The sequence below is a fragment of the Girardinichthys multiradiatus genome, chromosome 2, assembly GCF_021462225.1.
Source record: "Girardinichthys multiradiatus isolate DD_20200921_A chromosome 2, DD_fGirMul_XY1, whole genome shotgun sequence".
Classification (NCBI taxonomy): Eukaryota; Metazoa; Chordata; class Actinopteri; order Cyprinodontiformes; family Goodeidae; genus Girardinichthys; species Girardinichthys multiradiatus.
This window is the reverse complement of record NC_061795.1, coordinates 45,411,392-45,434,172: the sequence shown is the minus strand read 5'-3', so window position 1 is coordinate 45,434,172 and position 22,781 is coordinate 45,411,392. Positions and strand designations below refer to the sequence as shown.

The 22,781-nt window shown below is 44.4% G+C and overlaps 1 protein-coding gene across 1 annotated transcript in view; it reads right to left on the bottom strand.

Moving 5' to 3' along the window:
* Positions 1-22,781, bottom strand: part of zfpm1 (zinc finger protein, FOG family member 1) — a 115,805-nt gene that overhangs the window by 6,299 nt on the left and 86,725 nt on the right. Inside the window, exon 4 of the mRNA XM_047347698.1 lies at positions 21,880-22,013. Coding sequence (XP_047203654.1) covers positions 21,880-22,013 — 134 coding nt within the window. The remainder of the gene's footprint in view (positions 1-21,879; positions 22,014-22,781) is intronic.

The following is a 22,781-nucleotide window of genomic DNA, read 5'->3' as shown; positions in this document are numbered from 1 at the left end:
GAACAACGGATCATGAAGCTTTAGCCTAATTTCTGTGGCCTGCAAACAACCACACTGATTTAAACCCAAGTAACTGAAGGAATGATGGAAAGAAACAGAAATGAATAAATCAAGGCAGGGAGAAAGGTGGAAATGAAGCAAGGAATGGATGAACACTGGGAAAATTAAAGTCTGGACAGAAGGAATGACAGAAACAAATTCAGGAATAAATGCAGGAATGATGGAATAAACTTGGCAGCAAATGAATAAATAAAGGCAAAAATAAAGAAAAAATGTGGCAATTAAGGCAAAACTAAAGATGGAAATAAATGCAAGATTGAATAAAAGCAGGAATGAAAATGGGAAATAAAGCAGGAATGAATGCACAAACGCAAAGAAGAATGATTTAATAGATGCAAGAATACAGGCAGGAATGATGGAAAAAATGTGCCAGTAATAGGGAATAAGGGAATGAAGTCAAAAAGGACAGAACTAGGCTGACAATGAAGGTGGGAGTAAATAGGAGGAAGGAAAGAATGAATGAATGAATTTAGTGTGCGTGATCTGTCCCTGTATTTAAGCACTGAAACACATTAGCATCTCATCTCAACTAAACCAGGAAAAAGTTTCATTAGGAATTAAAACCAGAAGAATTTGAGTATTTTATGCTCATTGTGAAATGATGAACTGATCCTTTTATCCCAGCACGTCTGATCCGTTTGGCTGGGAATTATTTCAGAATCAGAAGACCTCCAGCCGGTTGTTGGATACCTTCAGATGTGTTTGCCAGAGGAAAGGGACAAATAGGGACCTGAAGACCGACGTTCCAATCAGGAAGAGCTGCAGGAGGTACCACTCTTATCAGTAAGCGTCACCACGATCTGTTCTGCTCTGTTAATGAACGCTGAAATAATCAAACAACTCCTTCCTTTGTATGTTTCAAGTGTTCCCACTCTTCTTGAACTGGGCAGCTTTACACTCTGTCGGCCTGCAGATTATTCCGACCATTAATGATGCTGATTTGGGAACAAACAGTCATCGGCGGCCGGCATTTAACACTCCTGGAAGAGCCGGTGGTGAGCTGATGACGATTACAGTCAGAGAAGGAAATGAGTGGAGCTCTGGCCGGACAAAGCGGCCGAGAAAATAAAAAAGATGAATGAAAGAAGGAGCGAGAAGATCTGATGAGGCGGCTATTCAGGCAGCAGCGTTAATAAGATCCAGAGCAGATACTCGCAACAAAGAGGGTGGACATGCAGATTCTGTGGAGGTATGAGAGGAACACAAACATACTTTGATATTCCTCAGCAGGTAGTTTTCATTGTTTCAGATTACAACATGTCTCATCCCAGATCGACTAATTCATCAAACATTTCCCACCAATTTCATCAGGATCCAAATCTGATTAAGAAGTAAAAATCCAGTTTGATTCAAGCATCCATCCTGGAACCAAACACACTTTACTGACAAACTCCCAGCTCTGCAGGAAACATTTTTCCAAGTCTTTCCTCTGCTTGACAAAGATCTCCACTGCAGGATATCCAACTTTGGTTCTCAGGGATCAGTTCCTCCAAAAGTCTGTCAATTAGCAAAGGTTGGAGACTCGGCCACAGCGTGAACAAAAAGAAACAGAAACTTTCGATTCACTTTCGATATCTCCAAGACAATCTAGACCAACCAAATGAACTAATGGTCATGTTTTTGGACTTTAGGAGGAAGCTGGAGTACCCGGGGAGAACCCATGCATGCATGGGGACAACATGCAAACTCCACTCCACTGCACACAAACCCCAGGCAGGGTTTCGAACCTATAACCTTCTCGTTGCAGAGCTACTAACTGCACTACCTTGCAGCCTTAAGTGAAACAAAAGTCCTAAAAAGTTTTCCTAATTTTCAAAATCATTTGTTTTTCTGCTGTTTGATCCAGACTCAAGGGAAGATCTGACCTAAATGGGAAAACAGGGGGATGTTGGTTCAACAAGGGAAAGATCTTTAGATAATATTTACTGATCTAACCTTAATCCCTAACCTTTTTATTTCTACAGCATAATGAAATAATTAACTCTGAACTTTTGTAAATGTTCTATAAACAAATAAAACATTAAAGGTGAACGAGCAGAAAAGTTTAAACTAAACCGAAACAGATTTAAAATTTATAAAACTTCTGCTTCCACTGTGTGACAGGGTGCGGTACCGCTCTTTCTCCACCAGGAGGAGGCATTCCCACATTCTAATTATCAGCATCACAGTGAGACTAATGAGGTAAAAATGTAAGTTTTCAGTGTTCAGGAACGGCTTGAACAGAGTCCAGAACTAAACCGGACCCAAAATCTTTGAGATCCCCTAAAAAGGGCTGGAGATGAGATACGTCCTCACAATCTGAGAGATCTGAGGAACTTAATAACCAAGCCAGGATGTGAGATGTTGGTGGGATCCTACCAGAGAGGACTTAATGCTGACGTTGACATGTTTCATCACATCTTTAGTTTAGGGTGGGGTCACCTATGAAAATTACTGCAGCTTTTTTATTTTCCTTTATATTTTTCCAGATATCCGTTAAATTATACTAATTATTTGTCACATTGTGAAAAAAACAAGTATCATTTAGTATAATTATCCATGAGCATCATCTGTGTTGTCTAAATGAGGAAAATGTTGCTCAAATGGAAACATCTGATTAAAGAAAATGCTACCTCCAACCAAACAGGTCTGGAAGAAAGAACTATAGCATCTAAGGCCCAATTCCTCTGGATGTTAATAATAATAAATAATAAAGTGTTTCCATGTATCTGTGCAAAACAGAAGATCTGCTATTTAAAGCTTTCCCCTTCATGTTTTAATATTTCGTCTCTGAACTCGTCACATTAAGGCCGAACAGAGAAACCCGTTCCGGTTCTGCTTAACTGGGCTGCGAGCAGCGATAATTTCCTACACAAATCTCCAAAAGCAATTTATAACAATGATTAAAAACAGTCTTTTTCAAATGAAAACCCTCGTTACTTTGGCTCGAAAAAGACTAAACAGATTCTTCTAATATTAATAATAATAATTGGTTTATTAAATGTTGCAGCTTTAATTATCAGATTACCTCAGCGGGACGTGAAGCAGCATTTTAATTTATTGTGAAAGAAAATCGGTTTTAGTCCAACTGAATAAAATAATATATCCCACAGTTCACTGTTTGGTGACAGAGATTTATATTTAAAAAAATAGATGGATGGATGGAGGAAGGGAGGGAGGGATGGGTGGATGGATGGAGGAGTAGATGGAGGGAGGGAGGGAGGGATAGATGGATGGAGGGAGGGATAGATGGATGGAGGGAGGGATGGGTGGATGGATGGAGGGAGGGATGGGTGGATGGATGGAGGGAGGGATAGATGGATGGAGGGAGGGAGGGATAGATGGATGGAGGGAGGGATGGGTGGATGGATGGAGGGAGGGATAGATGGATGGAGGGAGGGAGGGAGGGATAGATGGATGGAGGGAGGGAGGGAGGGATAGATGGATGGATGGAGGGATAGATAGATGGAGGGATGGAGGGATAGATGGATGGAGGGAGGGAGGGATAGATGGATGGAGGGAGGGATAGATGGATGGAGGGAGGGATGGGTGGATGGATGGAGGGAGGGATAGATGGATGGAGGGAGGGAGGGAGGGATAGATGGATGGATGGATGGAGAGAGGGAGGGAGGGATAGATGGAGGGAGGGAGGGATAGATGGATGGAGGGAGGGAGGTATAGATGGATGGATGGATGGAGGGATAGATGGATGGATGGGTGGATGGATGGAGGGATAGATGGATGGATGGAGGGATAGATAGATGGAGGGATGGAGGGATAGATGGATGGAGGGAGGGAGGGATAGATGGATGGAGGGAGGGATAGATGGATGGAGGGAGGGATGGGTGGATGGATGGAGGGAGGGATAGATGGATGGAGGGAGGGAGGGAGGGATAGATGGAGGGAGGGAGGGATAGATGGATGGAGGGAGGGAGGTATAGATGGATGGATGGATGGAGGGATAGATGGATGGATGGATGGATGGAGGGAGGGATAGATGGATGGATGGATGGATGGAGGGAGGGATAGATGGATGGATGGAGGGATAGATAGATGGAGGGATGGAGGGATAGATGGATGGAGGGAGGGAGGGATAGATGGATGGAGGGAGGGATAGATGGATGGAGGGAGGGAGGGCGGGATAGATGGAGGGAGGGAGGGATAGATGGATGGAGGGAGGGAGGTATAGATGGATGGATGGATGGAGGGATAGATGGATGGATGGGTGGATGGATGGAGGGATAGATAGATGGAGGGATGGAGGGATAGATGGATGGAGGGAGGGAGGGATAGATGGATGGAGGGAGGGATAGATGGATGGAGGGAGGGATGGGTGGATGGATGGAGGGAGGGATAGATGGATGGAGGGAGGGAGGGAGGGATAGATGGATGGATGGATGGATGGAGAGAGGGAGGGATAGATGGAGGGAGGGAGGGATAGATGGATGGAGGGAGGGAGGTATAGATGGATGGATGGATGGAGGGATAGATGGATGGATGGATGGATGGAGGGAGGGATAGATGGATGGATGGAGGGATGGATGGATGGAGGGATAGATGGATGGAGGGAGGGATAGATGGATGGAGGGATGGAGGGATAGATGAATGGATGGAGGGATAGATGGATGGATGGAGGGATAGATAGATGGAGGGATGGAGTCAGGGAGGGATGGGTGGATTGATGGATGGATGGAGGGAGGGAGGGATGGGTGGATTGATGGAGGGATAGATAGATGGAGGGATGGAGAGAGGGAGGGATGGGTGGATGGATAGATGGATGGAGGGATGGAGGGATAGATGGATGGAGGGAGGGATGGAGGGAGGGATAGATGGATGGAGGGATAGATGGATGGATGGAGGGATAGATGGATGGATGGAGGAATAGATAGATGGAGGGATGGAGTCAGGGAGGGATGGGTGGATTGATGGATGGATGGAAGGAGGGAGGGATGGGTGGATTGATGGAGGGATAGATAGATGGAGGGATGGAGAGAGGGAGGGATGGGTGGATGGATAGATGGATGGAGGGAGGGATGGAGGGATAGATGGATGGAGGGAGGGATGGAGGGATAGATGGATGGATGGCCTTGATTCCCACTGACCTTTGATGCATGTCTTCTCTCTCTTAACCCCATTTCCTGTTGCTCAGCTTACAAAATAAAGGCCACTAGTGCAACAAAATCTTTTAAAGTAAAGTCCTAAAAGTTATTTTTAAATTCCCGGTTGTTGAGCAAGCATCAGACGATGTCTGCAGCCTTGTTTTCGACCCTCAGGGCAAAGCTTCAGGAGATATGACAGAGCTGCTCCTCATATCAACAGCCTAAAGTCAGAGCTAGAACCGAGCCTGCCGGCTGTTCCTGGGTCAGATTATAACCAGAAGGGACCAAAAACCTTGGGGTGATGCTTCCTTTCCAGGTTCAACCGGGTCTGTTAGTTTTTTATGTATATTTAAATGTCCTTCTTGATCTCTGCCTTTCATCTTCATTAGTTAAGCTGCTGCTCAGGAACGAGATGATCAGGAAGATCTCAGGTAAAGCTGAAGACGGCGGCTGGTAGTGGCAAGACGGTGGGAAGAGGACAGCAGGAAGGAAGCCTCGGAGTCTGCTGTGGCAGAGCGGATTGTATTTCATGGAGATGCAGCGCAGATGTGGAGATACGGCTGCTTTTGTTTTAATTTGTAACCCAATGCTGGAGCCGTCTGAGCTGTAAGTACTGCTAATTTGTTTCAGACTAATTCATCACGGCCGCAGCTTCGTTATGCAGCACGATAGGACAACGGGGAGAGCTCGGTTAGAGGGAAACACAAAGCAAAGACGACGAGAAGCCCTCACAGCCTTCAGAGATCTGAAACATTACAGACTCTGATCCTCTCACATCTACCAAACTGCTCTCCAAATAGCCAGATGTTCCTCTTATCTGTCAAGCTGGTCCCGATGAGCTGCTCTCTGGGCTTTCTGAAAATGAGTTTCAGAGATTTTCTTTGTAATTTGGCTGCTTCTACACTCACAGGAAGGTCCCAAGGAAAACAGAGCATTCCCATCAAACCCAAACAGCAAAGCCACAGATGAGCTCCGTGCTGCACCCAGGAGATCATAGCCGTGTCTAAGGCAAGGAAGCACGGAATAATTTACAAGAGGTGGAAGGTTTCTCAGTTTTTTGTTAGCAGTGTTGATTATTTTTAATGATGATAAATTAATTTGAGAAAGAAAGAGCTGTCACTGGTTGCTATGGCAATTCTTTCATTTTCACAAAAGGGGGAGCCCACAGCACCACTATTTTCATCACCTACAGACAGAAACACAGACAACAATTTAAGCCCCAAACAAGCAGTTCCCTTTCGCTGCAGAAAGTTCTTCTTCTGGATCGACTAATCCAACCAAAAACCCAGGACCAGAAGTAGCGTAAGAACCTGGTGAGAACCTTCTGGTGGCAAAGGATGTACATTTTATGAGTCTACCATGCTCTGAGTAGGAGATATGACAGTTAGAAAAGGACCTGGTCCTGTTTGAAATGAGAAATTCAGAGCCGAAATATATTGAGGGTGAATTAGAGTTTAGGCGTGCTCTCTCTGCACTCAAGGCTGGAAAACAAAGACAGAAACACCTTAGCTTGATGTAAGAACTTTACATGTGGAGATGAAATTGTGTTCATGCCAAACAATGATTTTTGGGAATAAAAACCAACAATCTAGGGGTCCATCATTCTGTAACCTGTGGCTCTTTAGGTCCTCTCCAGTGGTGTAAAACACCCAAAAATGGCTCTTTGGGTTGCAAAGGTTGCTGACCTCTGGTCTAAACCATCTCAGGAATAATTGTAGTAATTGACTTTCTCAAATTATTAATCAAGTTTGGAAAACCAACAGCAACTTGAGTAGACATTTATCTTAGAAGAACAGTGTTTTAGTTTCAGAATGAGGGGTTTAAGAAACCTTCAGGTGCTTAGATGATTGGATGAAGACTGGTGAAGAGGAGTAGGAAGAATCCAACATGATGAGCAGACTCAGTGAGATGCAGATGCACTTCATCCTGTCACACCTTCTTCTTCCTTCCCAGTCACCTGAACCATCCACAGGCCCTCCATCTATCAGCTGGATGTCAGGGCCCCCCCGGCGGAGCGTCATCTTGGTTGAGAGCGCTGCCTTAAGCCCCCCATCAGCCAGTGGAGAGTCTTTGAGCTGCAGTCTAAGCCCCTCGCCCGGACCCCGGTCTCCTCATGAATATTAACGAGCCCCGAGCCCCGGCTTTAATCTGCCTGATCCCCCGCACTGCTGCCGCCGCCACGATAGCGAATCTAATTATTTGGTCTGATATTAACCCCCCACCCCCTCCACACTGTGCTGCTGCAGTGTGCACGTCAGCACAAACACACACTGGCTGAACTCCAGAGCTACCTTCTTCCCCTTAACTCACTTCACGTATAACACCCCCCCCCCCCCCCCCCCCCCCCCCCCCCCATCCCACCCTACCCCCCTTCAGTACAGCCTGCAACGCCCTCTCCTTATCAGGCTCAAAAACGCCCTCCTCTTTCAAGATAAAACCTGAATGCAAATGATGGCAGCTGATTTTTTTATTTTCTCTTTTCGTTCCCTCATTCAGCATCAGGATGAACCCTCACTTCTTCCTCTCACTGAGAGCTGATGGTGATGAGGAGGACAGGAGGTGGAGAACTTCTCTGGACTAACCAAACCTTCCTCCAGCAGACGAGCAGATTAAGACCTCTTGCTACCAGCTGTCAACGGCTGCAGGTTTACTGCTCCTAGTGGGGAATTAGAGATGTTTGTTTATGCAAATCACTGTCGGGACGTCAAACACATCTGTCTCACTGCTGCAAAACATCTAATATGGTTTAAACATGGCTGTGAGACAACCAGCAGGCCATTACATGTAAAACATGTAGGTCAATGATCTATGAGAAGACGGACTCTCACAAGTAAGACTGTAGCATAAACATGGCTGCTTTTTATTAAAACCTTGTTTATAAGAAGAAAAGAAAGGTTTGCTCATCTGAATCACACTAAACTTTCAATCACACACAAAAAATGTTTTTAAGAAGTTTTTTTTTATTTGCAAAGTCAGTCCTCCCTGCTACAACTTTTAGTTGCCCTGTAGGTGGCGTCATTCTTAACAATGACCAGCCGCTTTGACCTCTTCCAGTCAGGTTTCTGTGCTCACCACAGTAGACTGCCCTTGTCAAGGTGATCAATGACATCTGCATAAATGCAGACTGTGGAGGAACCACAGTGCTGATATTATTGGACCTCAGCGCAACGTTTGACGCTGTTGATCACGGTATACAGGTCCTTCTCAAAATATTAGCATATTGTGATAAAGTTCATTATTTTCCATAATTTCATGACGAAAATTTAACATTCATATATTTTAGATTCATTGCACACTAACTGAAATATTTCAGGTCTTTTATTGTCTTAATACGGATGATTTTGGCATACAGATCATGAAAACCCAAAATTCCTATCTCACAAAATTAGCATATCATTAAAAGGGTCTCTAAACGAGCTATGAACCTAATCATCTGAATCAACAAGTTAACTTTAAACACCTGCAAAAGATTCCTGAGGCCTTTAAAACTCCCAGCCTGGTTCATCACTCAAAACCCCAATCATGGGTAAGACTGCCGACCTGACTGCTGTCCAGAAGGCCACTATTGACACCCTCAAGCAAGAGGGTAAGACACAGAAAGAAATTTCTGAACGAATAGGCTGTTCCCAGAGTGCTGTATCAAGGCACCTCAGTGGGAAGTCTGTGGGAAGGAAAAAGTGTGGCAGAAAACGCTGCACAACGAGAAGAGGTGACCGGACCCTGAGGAAGATTGTGGAGAAGGGCCGATTCCAGACCTTGGGGGACCTGCGGAAGCAGTGGACTGAGTCTGGAGTAGAAACATCCAGAGCCACCGTGCACAGGCGTGTGCAGGAAATGGGCTACAGGTGCCACATTCCCCAGGTCAAGCCACTTTTGAACCAGAAACAGCAGCAGAAGCGTCTGACCTGGGCTACAGAGAAGCAGCACTGGACTGTTGCTCAGTGGTCCAAAGTACTTTTTTCGGATGAAAGCAAATTCTGCATGTCATTCGGAAATCAAGGTGCCAGAGTCTGGAGGAAGACTGGGGAGAAGGAAATGCCAAAATGCCAGAAGTCCAGTGTCAAGTACCCACAGTCAGTGATGGTCTGGGGTGCCGTGTCAGCTGCTGGTGTTGGTCCACTGTGTTTTATCAAGGGCAGGGTCAATGCAGCTAGCTATCAGGAGATTTTGGGGCACTTCATGCTTCCATCTGCTGAAAAGCTTTATGGAGATGAAGATTTCATTTTTCAGCACGACCTGGCACCTGCTCACAGTGCCAAAACCACTGGTAAATGGTTTACTGACCATGGTATCACTGTGCTCAATTGGCCTGCCAACTCTCCTGACCTGAACCCCATAGAGAATCTGTGGGATATTGTGAAGAGAACGTTGAGAGACTCAAGACCCAACACTCTGGATGAGCTAAAGGCCGCTATCGAAGCATCCTGGGCCTCCATAAGACCTCAGCAGTGCCACAGGCTGATTGCCTCCATGCCACGCCGCATTGAAGCAGTCATTTCTGCAAAAGGATTCCCGACCAAGTATTGAGTGCATAACTGTACATGATTATTTGAAGGTTGACGTTTTTTGTATTAAAAACACTTTTCTTTTATTGGTCGGATGAAATATGCTAATTTTGTGAGATAGGAATTTTGGGTTTTCATGAGCTGTATGCCAAAATCATCCGTATTAAGACAATAAAAGACCTGAAATATTTCAGTTAGTGTGCAATGAATCTAAAATATATGAATGTTAAATTTTCATCATGACATTATGGAAAATAATTAACTTTATCACAATATGCTAATATTTTGAGAAGGACCTGTATTACTGGAGCAACTGGAGAGCTGGGTCAATCTTTCTGATACACGACTTGACTGGTTGAGTCATCTTTGAAGGACAGTGACTTTTTGTGTCAACAGGTAACTTTACATCAGTGTTGACAACAATCACATGTGGGGTTCCTCACGGTTCTATCGTGGGACCCCTCTTATTTAATATCTACATGTTCCCCCTTGCTCCGATCATAACAAAACAACAAGATAAGTTCCTATAACCACACAGATGACACACAGCTCTACATTACAATGTCGCCAGGAGACTATGAACCTATTCAAGTGTTCAACGCCTGGATGGGCCATCATTTTCTTCAGTTGAATAAAATCAACTTTTGGACTGAAAAAGGACTGATGAAGAGTCAGCACCGAGCTTCAGTTACTAGAGCTGGAAGCCACTGATCAGGTCCGAAATCTGGGTGTAGTGATGGACTCAGACCTGAACCTCCAGAGGCACATAAAGACAATCACTAAATCAGCCTTCTATCACCTGAAGGACATTTACTGCATTACTGCAACAGTGTCTTCAAATCAATTAAATCACGGTTAAAACCCATTTGTTTATAGTTGCTTTTGATTCTTCTATTTAACCTGTTAACTGAAACATAAATTCAGTCCACCTTTTATTTACTCTCTTTATTATGCCACTGCATTTGCCTTTTTTCTGTTTTATGTTTCGTCATGTAAACCACTTTGAATTGTGTTGATGCTGAAATGTGCTGCACAAATAAACTAGCCTTGCCACTATTTCCCTTCCATAGAGTGCATGAAGTGAAAACACATTAAATCAGGTTAAAGATACAGAAACAACATTTCAAATAAATAAAGCATGTAGGTTATTGTGGTAACACAGCTGTTGGGAGGAACCTGAAAATGCCTCCCAATGCGAATCACAGTAAAACCTCTTAAGGGTGTGGGTTTGCTGGGTCTCCAAGCTACTGCTCTTAAATATTTCTCCTTCCTCCCTCTTGTTCACTAGATTAATTGCCACATACATTACTTTCCATATGAGACTTTGTTATGACTGCTTTTGTGCAGGGTGTCCATTGTTATGCAATGACTGGCGTTCAAACGCAACATGACTCTTCAGGAACCCTCAGTTGCGTTCTCGGCTGCGTTGAGCTCGCTTTCAGTCTTTCATCTCCTTTTGTTTTGGCATATTTTTCCATTTAGTCCAAGAAAATTAATACAACTATCATGAGCTAGCCTGAACACAACTGAAAAGAAAAAGTTGTGAAAATCGTGAAATGTGCCCACTAATATTCCAGTGATGATATATTGATGCAACCCAACTATATTACAACCAAATCGGTGTAAAAAGAGTCTCTGAGGAGGTTTTTATGGTTGAAGTTGTAATGCAGAACATCTTTGAGCACTAAATCCCTCAGCTGGAAGGTTCAGACTCACATGGAAATGATCTTCTTTGCTTTATTCTGTGCTTCATGGCGTTTCGTTCACTTTGGGCTGTGGAACAATATGAAGTAACGCAGGTCAGTGAAGAGTCAGAAAATGAGACATTTAATCCACCTGTGCCAGCTTTCAGTTTTCTCACAGCTTGTTCCAGAAAAGCTCAGATTTTTTCCCCTCTCCTGAATTAAATTGACCTGCTTGGAATTTAATAAGCCGCTCCGCTGACCTTTTCAACCATCTTTCATTCATTCACTCATTCCATCGTCCAGCTCATCTTCTTCCTCCCTTCTCCTCTTTCACAGCCTTCCTCCTCTTCATGCACCTCTTTTCTTTCTTAATCTTTGATTCGCTTTCTCTCGCCAACTCTCATTCCTCCCCTCCCTCCATCATCCCATCTCTCCCTCCATGTCTCTTATTCTATCTCTACAGGAAATGGCTTTCTTTCCCCATCCAGGGGGTTGGAGGGCTGCACTCACTGTCCCAAACAAAGAGGTCACTGTGTGAATCCTCCAAAAACACAAAGAAGAAAAGGAAGGCAGATAAACATCAGAAACCTACTCTCATCCGCTTCTCTGATACAAACACACACACTTTACCTCCGCTGCACACACCCAGCATCTCTCTGACATTTTCTACGCTCTAACTTCCCCTTGCAGGGGAGAAAGTCAGGCAGTTCAGTCTAGGGTGAAGGAGTGGTGCTGGAGAGCAGCTTTATTCCTCCACCACCGGGGTGCTTGTGCACATCTGCACACCTCAGAGAGGAAGGAAAAGAAGTGGAATAAAAAAAGAAAGAAAGATGGTGCTAGGCTGATGAGCTGCATGCAAATGACATGTAAAAGTATAAAACTGCGATACTTAAAACGGGGGCTGAGATAAGAGATTTGAAAATGAGGCACTCTTGGAAAGCAGGCTCCTGAACTGCCGGAGATGAAGCTCAGAGATACAGCGGATAGAGGTTTTCCCCCTACTTCCACCTCCTCCGTCCTGCAGGAGCTGCTGCAGATGACAGCCTGATGCAGATAGCAGCCAGTCACTGCAGCTGAGTGATGAGCACCTCCTCTTCTGTGTTTGCCGGAACTCGTTCTCCTCTTCCTTTCACATATTTCTCTTTCTCTGCCAGGTTTGGCTTCTGTTAATGAACCATTTTCTCCTCTCTGGGCTTCGCTCGATCAGAGTTTTATCTTTTTTCGGCAGGAGATGAGCTCTTCTGTTAGAAACAGGCAGCTGCAGCCATAAAGTGAGAAAATCATACAAGCGGAGATTGTAAACATTTGGCATTAAATCGATTCTTCATCTCTTCTATCAACTAAACAGGTTAAGAAGCAAGAAGGGAGAGAGAGACATTTCAGGACTTTAAACAGACAAATATGCACAAAGCAGCAAAAACAAAGTTTGCATTTCTGCTGTATGCCCCCAATGTTACAAAATGACTCTAAGTACAGTCATAGTAAAAAGGTGCACCCTCTTTTAGTTGTAGGGGCACAGTAAAAAGGTTATTTATGTCTTGATCTGTAAACTAGATTTAGATCTAAACTCTCTAACAGATTCTACACTGTTTGTCTATTTATTTTTATTTATTTATTTAAACGTAGGTGAAACTAAACTGGAAACCAGTTGGTAAATAACTAAGTACCCCCTGTACACCACCAATTGCTTGCAGAACCACCTTCAGCAGCAGTAACTCTCAGAAGCCGTTTTCTGTCTGATTTATTCGTCTCTCATTTCATTTCAATAAGGCTGAGGTCTGGACTTTGACTAGGCCAGTGCAACACCTTGATTATTTTATTTTTTTCAGCCATTCTGCTATAGATTTGCTGCTGTGTTTAGGGATCAATTTGTATTGGCCAACAGCAAGGTGTTGAGGTGTTGTGGCGGTGAAGCTCACATCGCCAGCCAGTATACAAGGTGTTTGTGCTAAAATGCTATTTTTGGTTTCCTCCAAACATGCTGCTATACATTATGGTCCAACAAGCCATACTTGTTCTGTCTTCATCTAATTTTCTTGTCATGAACTTAAACATTTATCATGCTAAATGTAAAGTCTAAGACAGAGCTCTTGAATTTCCTTGTCATTTTTCTGAGGATTGCATGTGAAGACTAGCATCTGTTTTCCACTTGTGAATAATCTTTCTCTCTGTGGAACGGTTCAAAATGGCCTTGTAACCCTTCCCAGACTGATGGACAGCAACAGTTGCTTCTCTAAGGTCATTGCTGATGTCTTTCCTGCTTGGCGTTGCGTTAATACACACCTGTATGATCCATAGTAGAAAGCTGCCGTGACTCGTGCTCCTGAACAGTTAATCAATTAATCTGATCACTTTCTAAATGCTTTGGAAGCAGTGAGGATAATAATGCCAGTGTTGATGAGAGTTAAATATTCTTATAATCTGGTAAAGTCCTTTTTTAAATTACTTTCTGATACACAAAACCCTAAAATACTTTTTTCCCCTCACAACGTTACTACAAAGTCTTGTTCCAGCATTCAAGATCCCCTTTAATGTTCCTCATGTTCGACGTTCTTCTGGGGGGCATCGCAGAAGGTGCTTCAACACTCACCGTAATCATCGATTTGTCATCTTCTGAAGGAGCAACGTTTTAATTAACATTCTAATTTGATGGGCGGAGGAACGAGGGAAACAGAGAGGCAGGGAAACACTGTTGATGAGTCCAGATAAACTCAAAAGATCAGGATCAGGATGTAAACAAACCGACTCAGAGTCAGTGAGGAAAGAAGAGGAGACGATGATCACCTTCACTCGTCCTTCCGGGGGAAGTGGAGGGGCGAGGAGAGGAGGTGGAGGAAGCGAGAGGAGAAGAGACTAACCAAAAAGTGTTTGAAAAGCCGTGGGTGGCGTGCCTTATCGCCCCAGTTCTCCTGGAGAGATTATTGGGGGATTAGTGCGAACGCTTGTTTCTAAAACATGATGAAAAGACGTTGGGTGCGTGATAACGCTTTGAACTCCACTACTCTGCTCCTTCTAGGACCGAGCCTTCAGGCCGCCTTTCCACGAAAGACAGGATAGGGGTGGGGTGAGCTGCTGGCTGCAGCTGAGGGAGGCAGAACAATGGAGACATGTTGTATCGAGGAGCTCCTATTGTCGGTTTGGACATCAGTCCAACAGATGCAACAAACTCCAGATTAAACACTTCAGTATCTTCACTTTCAGAACGTCTTTCATCTAAGCTCAAAATTTCAAACAATCCTGAAACTTCAGGCCAATCACACGCAGCCGCATTATCAGTTAATTACAGCAGGATCCAATCAGAGGGAGAGTAGATATAATATCAGATTTGTTCCGAGCGATCCAATCAGAATAGCAGCTGCTTGACGCCGGGTTGCCATGGGAGGCTCGCTGACGAGAACCTGGCTGTTCACTGAACCAAAAACTGGGAGGAATCAGCAGCCAGCTGATCAGTCCATCAGTAAACATTATTATACCCTGTTCTAAAGTCCAACAGCCATATCAGCCAGAATATATTTAAATAGATAAATGGTTTTACGCCTCTTTCTCAAGAGATGCAAATGGCAGGATTTCCATATGACACAGGCCAGTTAACACAGAGCTAATCTAACTAAGGAGATCTGACAGAGCGAGAGAACGACGGCTGGATCTCATCTATTCTGCCTCGATCCTCCCCCCACACCACCACCTCCACCTGTACAGTAACAGCCAGCCCACCATCAAAGACAACTCTTCACAGGTCCACATCAGCCATCATGATGCTGCTCTGAAAGGGTCTGTTTTGGGCTCATTTTGTCCTGCTGGCGGAGTCATGTTAACGGGCCTCACATTAAACCAACTGGAACCGTGAAGAAGGAGCAGTCTGGGGCTTTAAGAAGGCCCAGTATGGCTGAGGACTGAGTTCAGAAACTTTGGTGCCAATCCAAAGGATACTCCCTGCTGTGGCATACAGGGGGTAGAGTTCCAACCATCCCTATAAACCCAACTCTTACGCCTAGAAATGGGGGTCTGCTGCATCAGCACCGGGCTTTGGTCCCTATAAGGCCCACTTATCTGCGGTCCTAAATAGGCAACAGAAAACATAACCACACACACACACACACACACACACACACACACACGCACATATGGAGGCAGACAAAATCACACAATTGCATGCACACACAAGGAGCATGCAGCAGCTGATAAAGTCCACAAGCATTACAGTTGCTACTGGTATGGCTATTCTACGTATTAAATTTTTATTACATATAATAATAATAATTTATGTTTCTATACTTTTTGCACCTGACCCACTATCTGCCTGAATCAGATGAGGTCTGTAGGATATCCTGTTTTCCCCAGGTCTGCTGCTGACACCGTAAGTCCTCCTGTCCCACTGCACTATTAGCCCAGGCTCCCAAGACAGAAAACAGCAAAAAACAAAAAACATTAAAATAAAGAAAAAACAAGTTATTGTGTCTCTTTACAATAAAATGATGATAGTAAATTTCTGGTCCAAAGTTCAATTCAATTCAATTCAGTTTTATTTATATAGCGCCAATTCACAACACATGTCGTCTCAAGGAACTTCACAACAGTCAGGTTCATACAGGGGTCGCTCCTCCAAAACACCCCAAAGTGGCTCAATAATGTTTAGATCTGGTGACTGTGCAGGCCATGGGAGATGTTCAACTTCCCTTTCATGTTCATCAAACCAATCTTTCACCAGTCTTGCTGTGTGTATTGGTGCATTGTCATCCTGATACACGGCACCGCCTTCAGGATACAATGTTTGAACCATTGGATGCACATGGTCCTCAAGAATGGTTCGGTAGTCCTTGGCAGTGATGCGCCCATCTAGCACAAGTATTGGGCCAAGGGAATGCCATGATAAGGCAGCCCAAACCATCACTGATCCACCCCCATGCTTCACTCTGGGCATGCAACAGTCAGGGTGGTACGCTTCTTTGGGGCTTCTCCACACCGTAACTCTCCCGGATGTGGGGAAAACGGTAAAGGTGGACTCATCAGAGAACAATACATGTTTCACATTGTCCACAGCCCAAGATTTGCGCTCCTTGCACCATTGAAACCGACGTTTGGCATTGGCATGATTGACCAAAGGTTTGGCTATAGCAGCCTGGCCGTGTATATTGACCCTGTTGAGCTCCCGACGGACAGTTCTGGTGAAAACAGGAGAGTTGAGGTGCACATTTAATTCTGCAGTGGTTTTATGTTTTTTGGATGCAATCCAGGTTAGCACCCAAACATCCCTTTCAGACAGCTTCCTCTTGCGTCTACAGTTAATCCTGTTGGATGTGGTTCGTCCTTCTTGGTGGTATGCTGACATTACCCTGGATACCGTGGCTCTTGATACATCACAAAGACTTGCTGTCTTGGTCACAGATGCGCCAGCAAGATGTGCACCAACAATTTGTCCTCTTTTGAACTCTGGTATGTCACCCATAATGTTGTGTGCATTTCAATATTTTGAGCAAAACTGTGCTCTTACCCTGCTAATTGAACCTTCACACTCTGCTCTTACTGGTGCAATGTGCAATCAATGAAGACTGGCTACCAGGCTGGTCCAATTTAACCATGAAACCTCCCACACTAAAATGACAGGTGTTTCAGTTTCATTGTCCAACCCCTGTACATTCCAATTAATCCTAACCATTGAACAGTGCAGTCAGATTCAGTTATTTATTCAAATTGGATAAAAAGTTTTTCTGTTTAAGGAAACCCAAAGTAAGTCCAAAGTAAGATCAATTAGATGTTTAAACTAGACAACAGATAACATTGAAGACAATAATAAAGTGCAACAGAGATGCAAAACATCAGATGTTGAAGAATTTCTTTGTGGTTCTGCTTGAGATCATTCAAACGATTTCCAAGGACCTGCAGAAGACCCCCACTGTGCCTCTAGAACCCAAGATTCAATAATCAGTCCAAGTCTTTACTCCAAAGCGCTGAATAAAACCTTCTCAAATACTTAAGTGTGATCCCATGACAGTTGAACCACATCCTCTAGCCCTCAATTTAAAAAAACTAAGACCACCACCAAAGTCAAGCTTCCCACCCAGAGCAGCCCAGTGATATCCAGAGCCTTCAGGGTCTCAGGGCAAACTCAACCTCTTCAACAGATCATTAAAATGCCTCTTCCAAGGCTCGACAACATCTTAATCTAGATCTGTACTCCCCCAGGCAATCCAATCCAAACCCAGTCGGGGAGTCCTCCTGGGCTCCTTCATTCCTCCTAAAAGCTCATGGCTGCAATCTATCTGGCCTCTTATTACCAGTCTTCTGCTTTAGGAGACCTTAGAGACAACCAACCCCTAAAGGCTTCCTACTGCAGCTTGATGGATTCCTTCACCATTGGTGTCCACCGTCAGGTCCTCAGGTTGCCTCCATGACTGCCACCTGATAGCGATTTACCAACAGCTTCTTTGAAGGCACATATGTGTTGGAGACCCTTGGGGCCATTCATGTCTCCTAGCACCCTCATGCTGCAATAATCTTCCTCTGTAGGGTGGCCAGAACCCGAGTTAGCACCAAATCAAGGAGATCCATCATCTGAAGGAAATTGAAAAGGGCCAATGAGATCTGTAAAATCTCCCTTCCAAGTTGGTGATCATCAAGGAGGAAGATCTAGCCATCAGATTAAACAATGATCCTCACAGCAGTGGTTCTTTCATTTAATAGAAACATCTTATTTTGTCAGATGAGTTCATTATTTCTATCTAACTGTGTTTTTGTGGAAAGAAATCCGCCTTTACGGCTCCGGTTTTGCCACCACAGCTCAAGGAGATGAATAGATTTCTCTTCCCAAACACACTGAACGGGATGGCCCTGACCCCTGCTGACCCCTGAGGGAGGGACGGAGAGGATGTGGAGTGACAGTAGGGAGAAAACCAGGAGGAATGTGAGATTACAGCCACTATCTCCGGCAGATACTAAAGGCCCGTCTCCTCTCTCCTTCACTGCTTGGATAGGAGCGAGGGAGGAAGAAGATGAGGAAGAAGAGAGTGAAATGGTTTTAACAGTCAGGACGGGATGCTTTCCATATGAATAAAAATGCTTAAACAGACATAAAAAGGCTTCATAGTTTGGAGGAGATGAGAGGAAGAACAAAAGGTGATGGGTTAGAAACACACACACAGATCTATCTGTACACTCAGAGGCACACTGATAATAAATGAAATCTTAGAAATGAGAGCCTATCAAGCAGGAATCAATCACTGGGGTTTGTTGTCCAGGAGGATGGCGCCATGAGGAGATAAAAGACAGGCGGACGTCTGGGGAGGGCTGGGAGAAGAGGAGGAGGACGCTGATGGGGAAAAGGCCCGGATAGGCGCTGTAATCTCCATCTGAACTGGCTCTGGCCTGGTTGGGATCTGGACTTTTCGGTGCTACAGTCAGAGTCGAACTGAGCTGCAAGACAGTCGATGAGACGACGGGGAGCAAACTGGATCACAAGGAGGAATATGGGGAAGAAGGAGCTTGTTTGAGCGAGGATTCATGCATCTGTCTGTGGCTCTTCTCCATGCCAGGAAGCCTCTCCCAGCATCAGTATCATATGATTAGATGGAGTCGCACATGATGCACGAACTCAGCCTCTGATAGGGCTCCATCCGGTCCCACACACTATTTCCCAAGGATCACGCACAAACGCGCGGCTGTTTTCATTTCCAACAACTCTCACACACAGACATGATATCAATGTTTACATTCTCTGTCTCTCAGCTGACCTCTGGCCTCTCCAGAATCAGGTCTGTCTTCACCTCAGCAGCGGACATGGATGCAAGATGCCTCACGCAGATGTTTTATCAAACAAATTAACTCAGCTCTATCTGCAGGAAACTTTATTTTTCTGTAAAAATATTGGCAAACTGGGTTGGAACAGCAGAATCCTGTTTAAATGTTTAACGGGTAAAATGTCACATTATAAAACAAGGATTCAAGCTCGTGGTCTGGTTGGAAACCTGGTGATTCCTCCTGAGCAGAGCTGAGAGAAACCAGGAACTGATCCTGAATAAAAGTGTGCAGATGTGATCAAAACGTTTCAGATTTTAATGTTTACCAATTGTGGGGGAAGCAGATTTCTATAAATCCACAGGGAAATCTGGATTAGGAATGCACCAATGTGAAAATTTGGGCGATATCCAATATTAAAATCGCTGCTTTGGCCGATAACAGATATTTACCAATATTATATATATTTCTCTACCATGAAGAAAAATCTACCACACGGCTGACTTTGCTTCTCTGCTTCAGTAAAAAAAAAAATCCTGCGCTCCATCACTGTCACATGATCGAACAAATACCACGTGTTAATGATATGTTAAGAAACGACCTAAGATGGGCCGATACCGATGTGAATGTGGATATATTGTGCATCCTTAATCCAGATCAAACCTTTAAACAGAAAAATAAAGCGGTAAACTCCTACTAAACAGGATAGTGGGCTTTTAAATAAAGAAGTTAGAATAAATACGTTCAAACGTTTACGTTTTCCTCAAGGGCTTGGTGCATTAACACACTGAAGCACACTTAATATAATAAAGCACATTTGGCTGAACCATTCAAAACATTCATCCAACATCAGCCTCAATAAGGAATAAATCTGCTGTGACTTTTTTTTTGTGAAAACATGTTTCATTTTATGTTTGCAACCTCAAAATAATGGGAGTTTGGTGAAAGAGGTGCAACAAACTCAGCCCTATATGGAGCTCCACAGCTGAGCCACACTTGACAGCGGAAACACCATTTAATAAAGTGTAAACGGCTCACAGGAAGTTGGACTTTACCTGATCGGACAGTTTCTACATCAAATCATAGGTACTTATGTCTACTTTCACCCACTCTGACTCCCACTCCCATAGGATCTACAGTTTTCTGGTAAAAAAACTGCTGAAAGGCGGTTTTAGGAATTAGAGGATGCAAAACGTATTCATCCAATTATAGTTCACTATACAGTGAAGGGAAAAACAATTAGGACACCCTACAACAGTCTGTATGTTTTCAAGCATGTTGGGGAACAGAGGTATTTAATATTAAAAACACTGAGAAATTATAATAATATAAATTAACAATTAAACTAAAGAAAGACCTATTAAAAAGTTCTGTAAAATAAATAAAAAAATCATATTTGTTACAAGGAATAAGGCCATCCTCACTTTTATTCCCACCTAAAAATGCTAAAATTAAACAAAGGTTTATCATCAATCAGGAGCACATCATAAATACTCAGCATGTTTGAAGGAGTGTTGTCCTGTTTCAGCCTCAGACATTTAATTTGGTGCTCCTGACTGTTGAAGTGAGAGTGAACATCTTGGTGACAGGGAGCTGTCTGAGGCCTTCAGGGAGAAGATTTCAGCAGCTACGAGTCTGGTTAGATACTTAAAGGGGTCTCACCAACATGTCCAGATTTGACTGTCCAAGCAAGTTCATTTCAAGAGCAGGCCGCAAGATGATAAGTCTCCAAAAACCCTATTGGAAACCATGGGACTTAGAGCAGGCTCCTGCTATTGTTGATATCAGCATGCATGGCTATACAATCAGAAAGAGACTGCACCAGCGTGACTTTAACAGGAGGTGTGCAAGGAGGAAACCTTTGCTCATGAAGGCCACAAAGGTTTGGTAGAGAAAAAGACAAAGACCTGGACTTCTGGAGTAATGTTCTATGGATTAATGAGTCTTCAGAACAGAGCACATGTTTGGCATAAGCTAAATCCAGCATTCCTGGAAAGCAACCTCATGCCAACTGTGAAGCATGGAGGTGGAAGTATCATGGTTTGGGGATGCTGTGCTGGAGCAGAACCTCACCAGCTCACCATCCCAGAATCCACCACGAGTTAAATCATCTATCAGAGGGTTCCTGAGGGAAATATGAGACCATCTGGAGAAAATTCTACCTGAAACAAAACTGGACGCTGCAACATGACAACCCAAACCAGTAAATCCACCAAGGACAGACTGTGATTTAAGAAATGGAAAGTCCTAGTTAAAGCACATATCTTCATCTCATCGAGTTGTTGTGGGGTTGTCTTGAAATGGTTGGAACACCTCAGACATCTCACAGCTGGAAGTGAGGAGTGGGACAAACTATACTTACGCTGATGTCAGAGACTGGTAGACGGCGGCAAGATTTCAGATCAAATCTAACAGCTGGTGTTAGGGGTGGGGTGTCCTAACTTTGTCCTCAGTTAGAAAACATATTTTTGTTGCTGTATTTTATTTAATGAGTAAAACAAGGTTTATATTTGGTGATTAGGGCCAGCTAAATGCTTTTTGTTTTTAGAGACAGATGTGAACTTTTTCTTTGGAAAGAACTGAATATGTCATGGGGTGTCCTAACTTTTTCACATGATTGTATATCATCAGTTAAATAAAAACAGCTGCAGCTGGAAATGGCTTCTGCAATACGTGTCCTGTTAACCAGAGCCGATGTAGGTGACCAGAGAAAAGTGTTAATGTGTCTTAAATCCACCCAGTGAATAAAACCCAGTGTCTCCATGATGGCTGCCAGATTCTGCTGGGTTCATTCATCCTCACAGCAGAAGCAGCTCTTACCTCTGTGTTTTGCTCCTCTGTGCTGCCTTCTGATTGGAAGATACCTGGGAACGGGCCCCAGACAGTGTCAGGTTGGAGGGCTCTGACCGCCACCACCCTGCTGTCGCCCTCTTCATCACTCAGCTGCAGGTCATCTGCGAAGAAGAAGAGAGGTTGATATCAGGGTTAATGTGCCACAGAGTTCCTGCATCCAACCGGAGCTCAGTTTAATGAAGGGAATTGATTGGAAAGATCCTGGTGAAAAAGCGCCACAGCCGAACTTGACCTGAACCCTGAAGGCGGCGCGTTCTGTCGGCGGCTCGACAGCAGGGGGAGTCAGATCCCGGCCGGCTCAAACGGGGGAGAAACTTCTCGCACACTTCCTCAAAGCGAGGAGATAAGCGCAGACGGATGGCGGTGACGGCTGTGGTCTGTGCCTGCTGCAGCCCAGATAGAGCTGGGTAGCCAGTGGGCACAGAGGACTGATCCATCCATTTAAAGACTGGAGACAGCTCCAAGTGCTGGAGTTTGTAGTTTGGAAAAAATCTGAGGATGAATGGACGAGCTGGTGAGCGTTGTGTGGGATTAACAGCAACCGCTTCGATTACACCAGCAGCCTCTGGGTTTGCCCCTGGACCTGACCTCCTCATCTGATCAAAACATAAACCCCCCCTCAGCCCCTCCAGCACCCTCCTCATCTCGCCTCTGCTTCAGGAGACTGTTTTGGGGGGTCGGTCTAAAGTGGTGGGCCAGATAAGAGTGTTTGTCTAACACTCTCCATGTCAAAACAGTCATCTATCTTCTCTGTATCTATCCCCAGCAGAGAACAACGGACAGACGCTGATAAAATGGCTTTCCCACAGTCGACCGTGGGGGGGGGGGGTTACTGAGGGAACGGAAAGGTTTGAGGCAGGAAAGAAAAG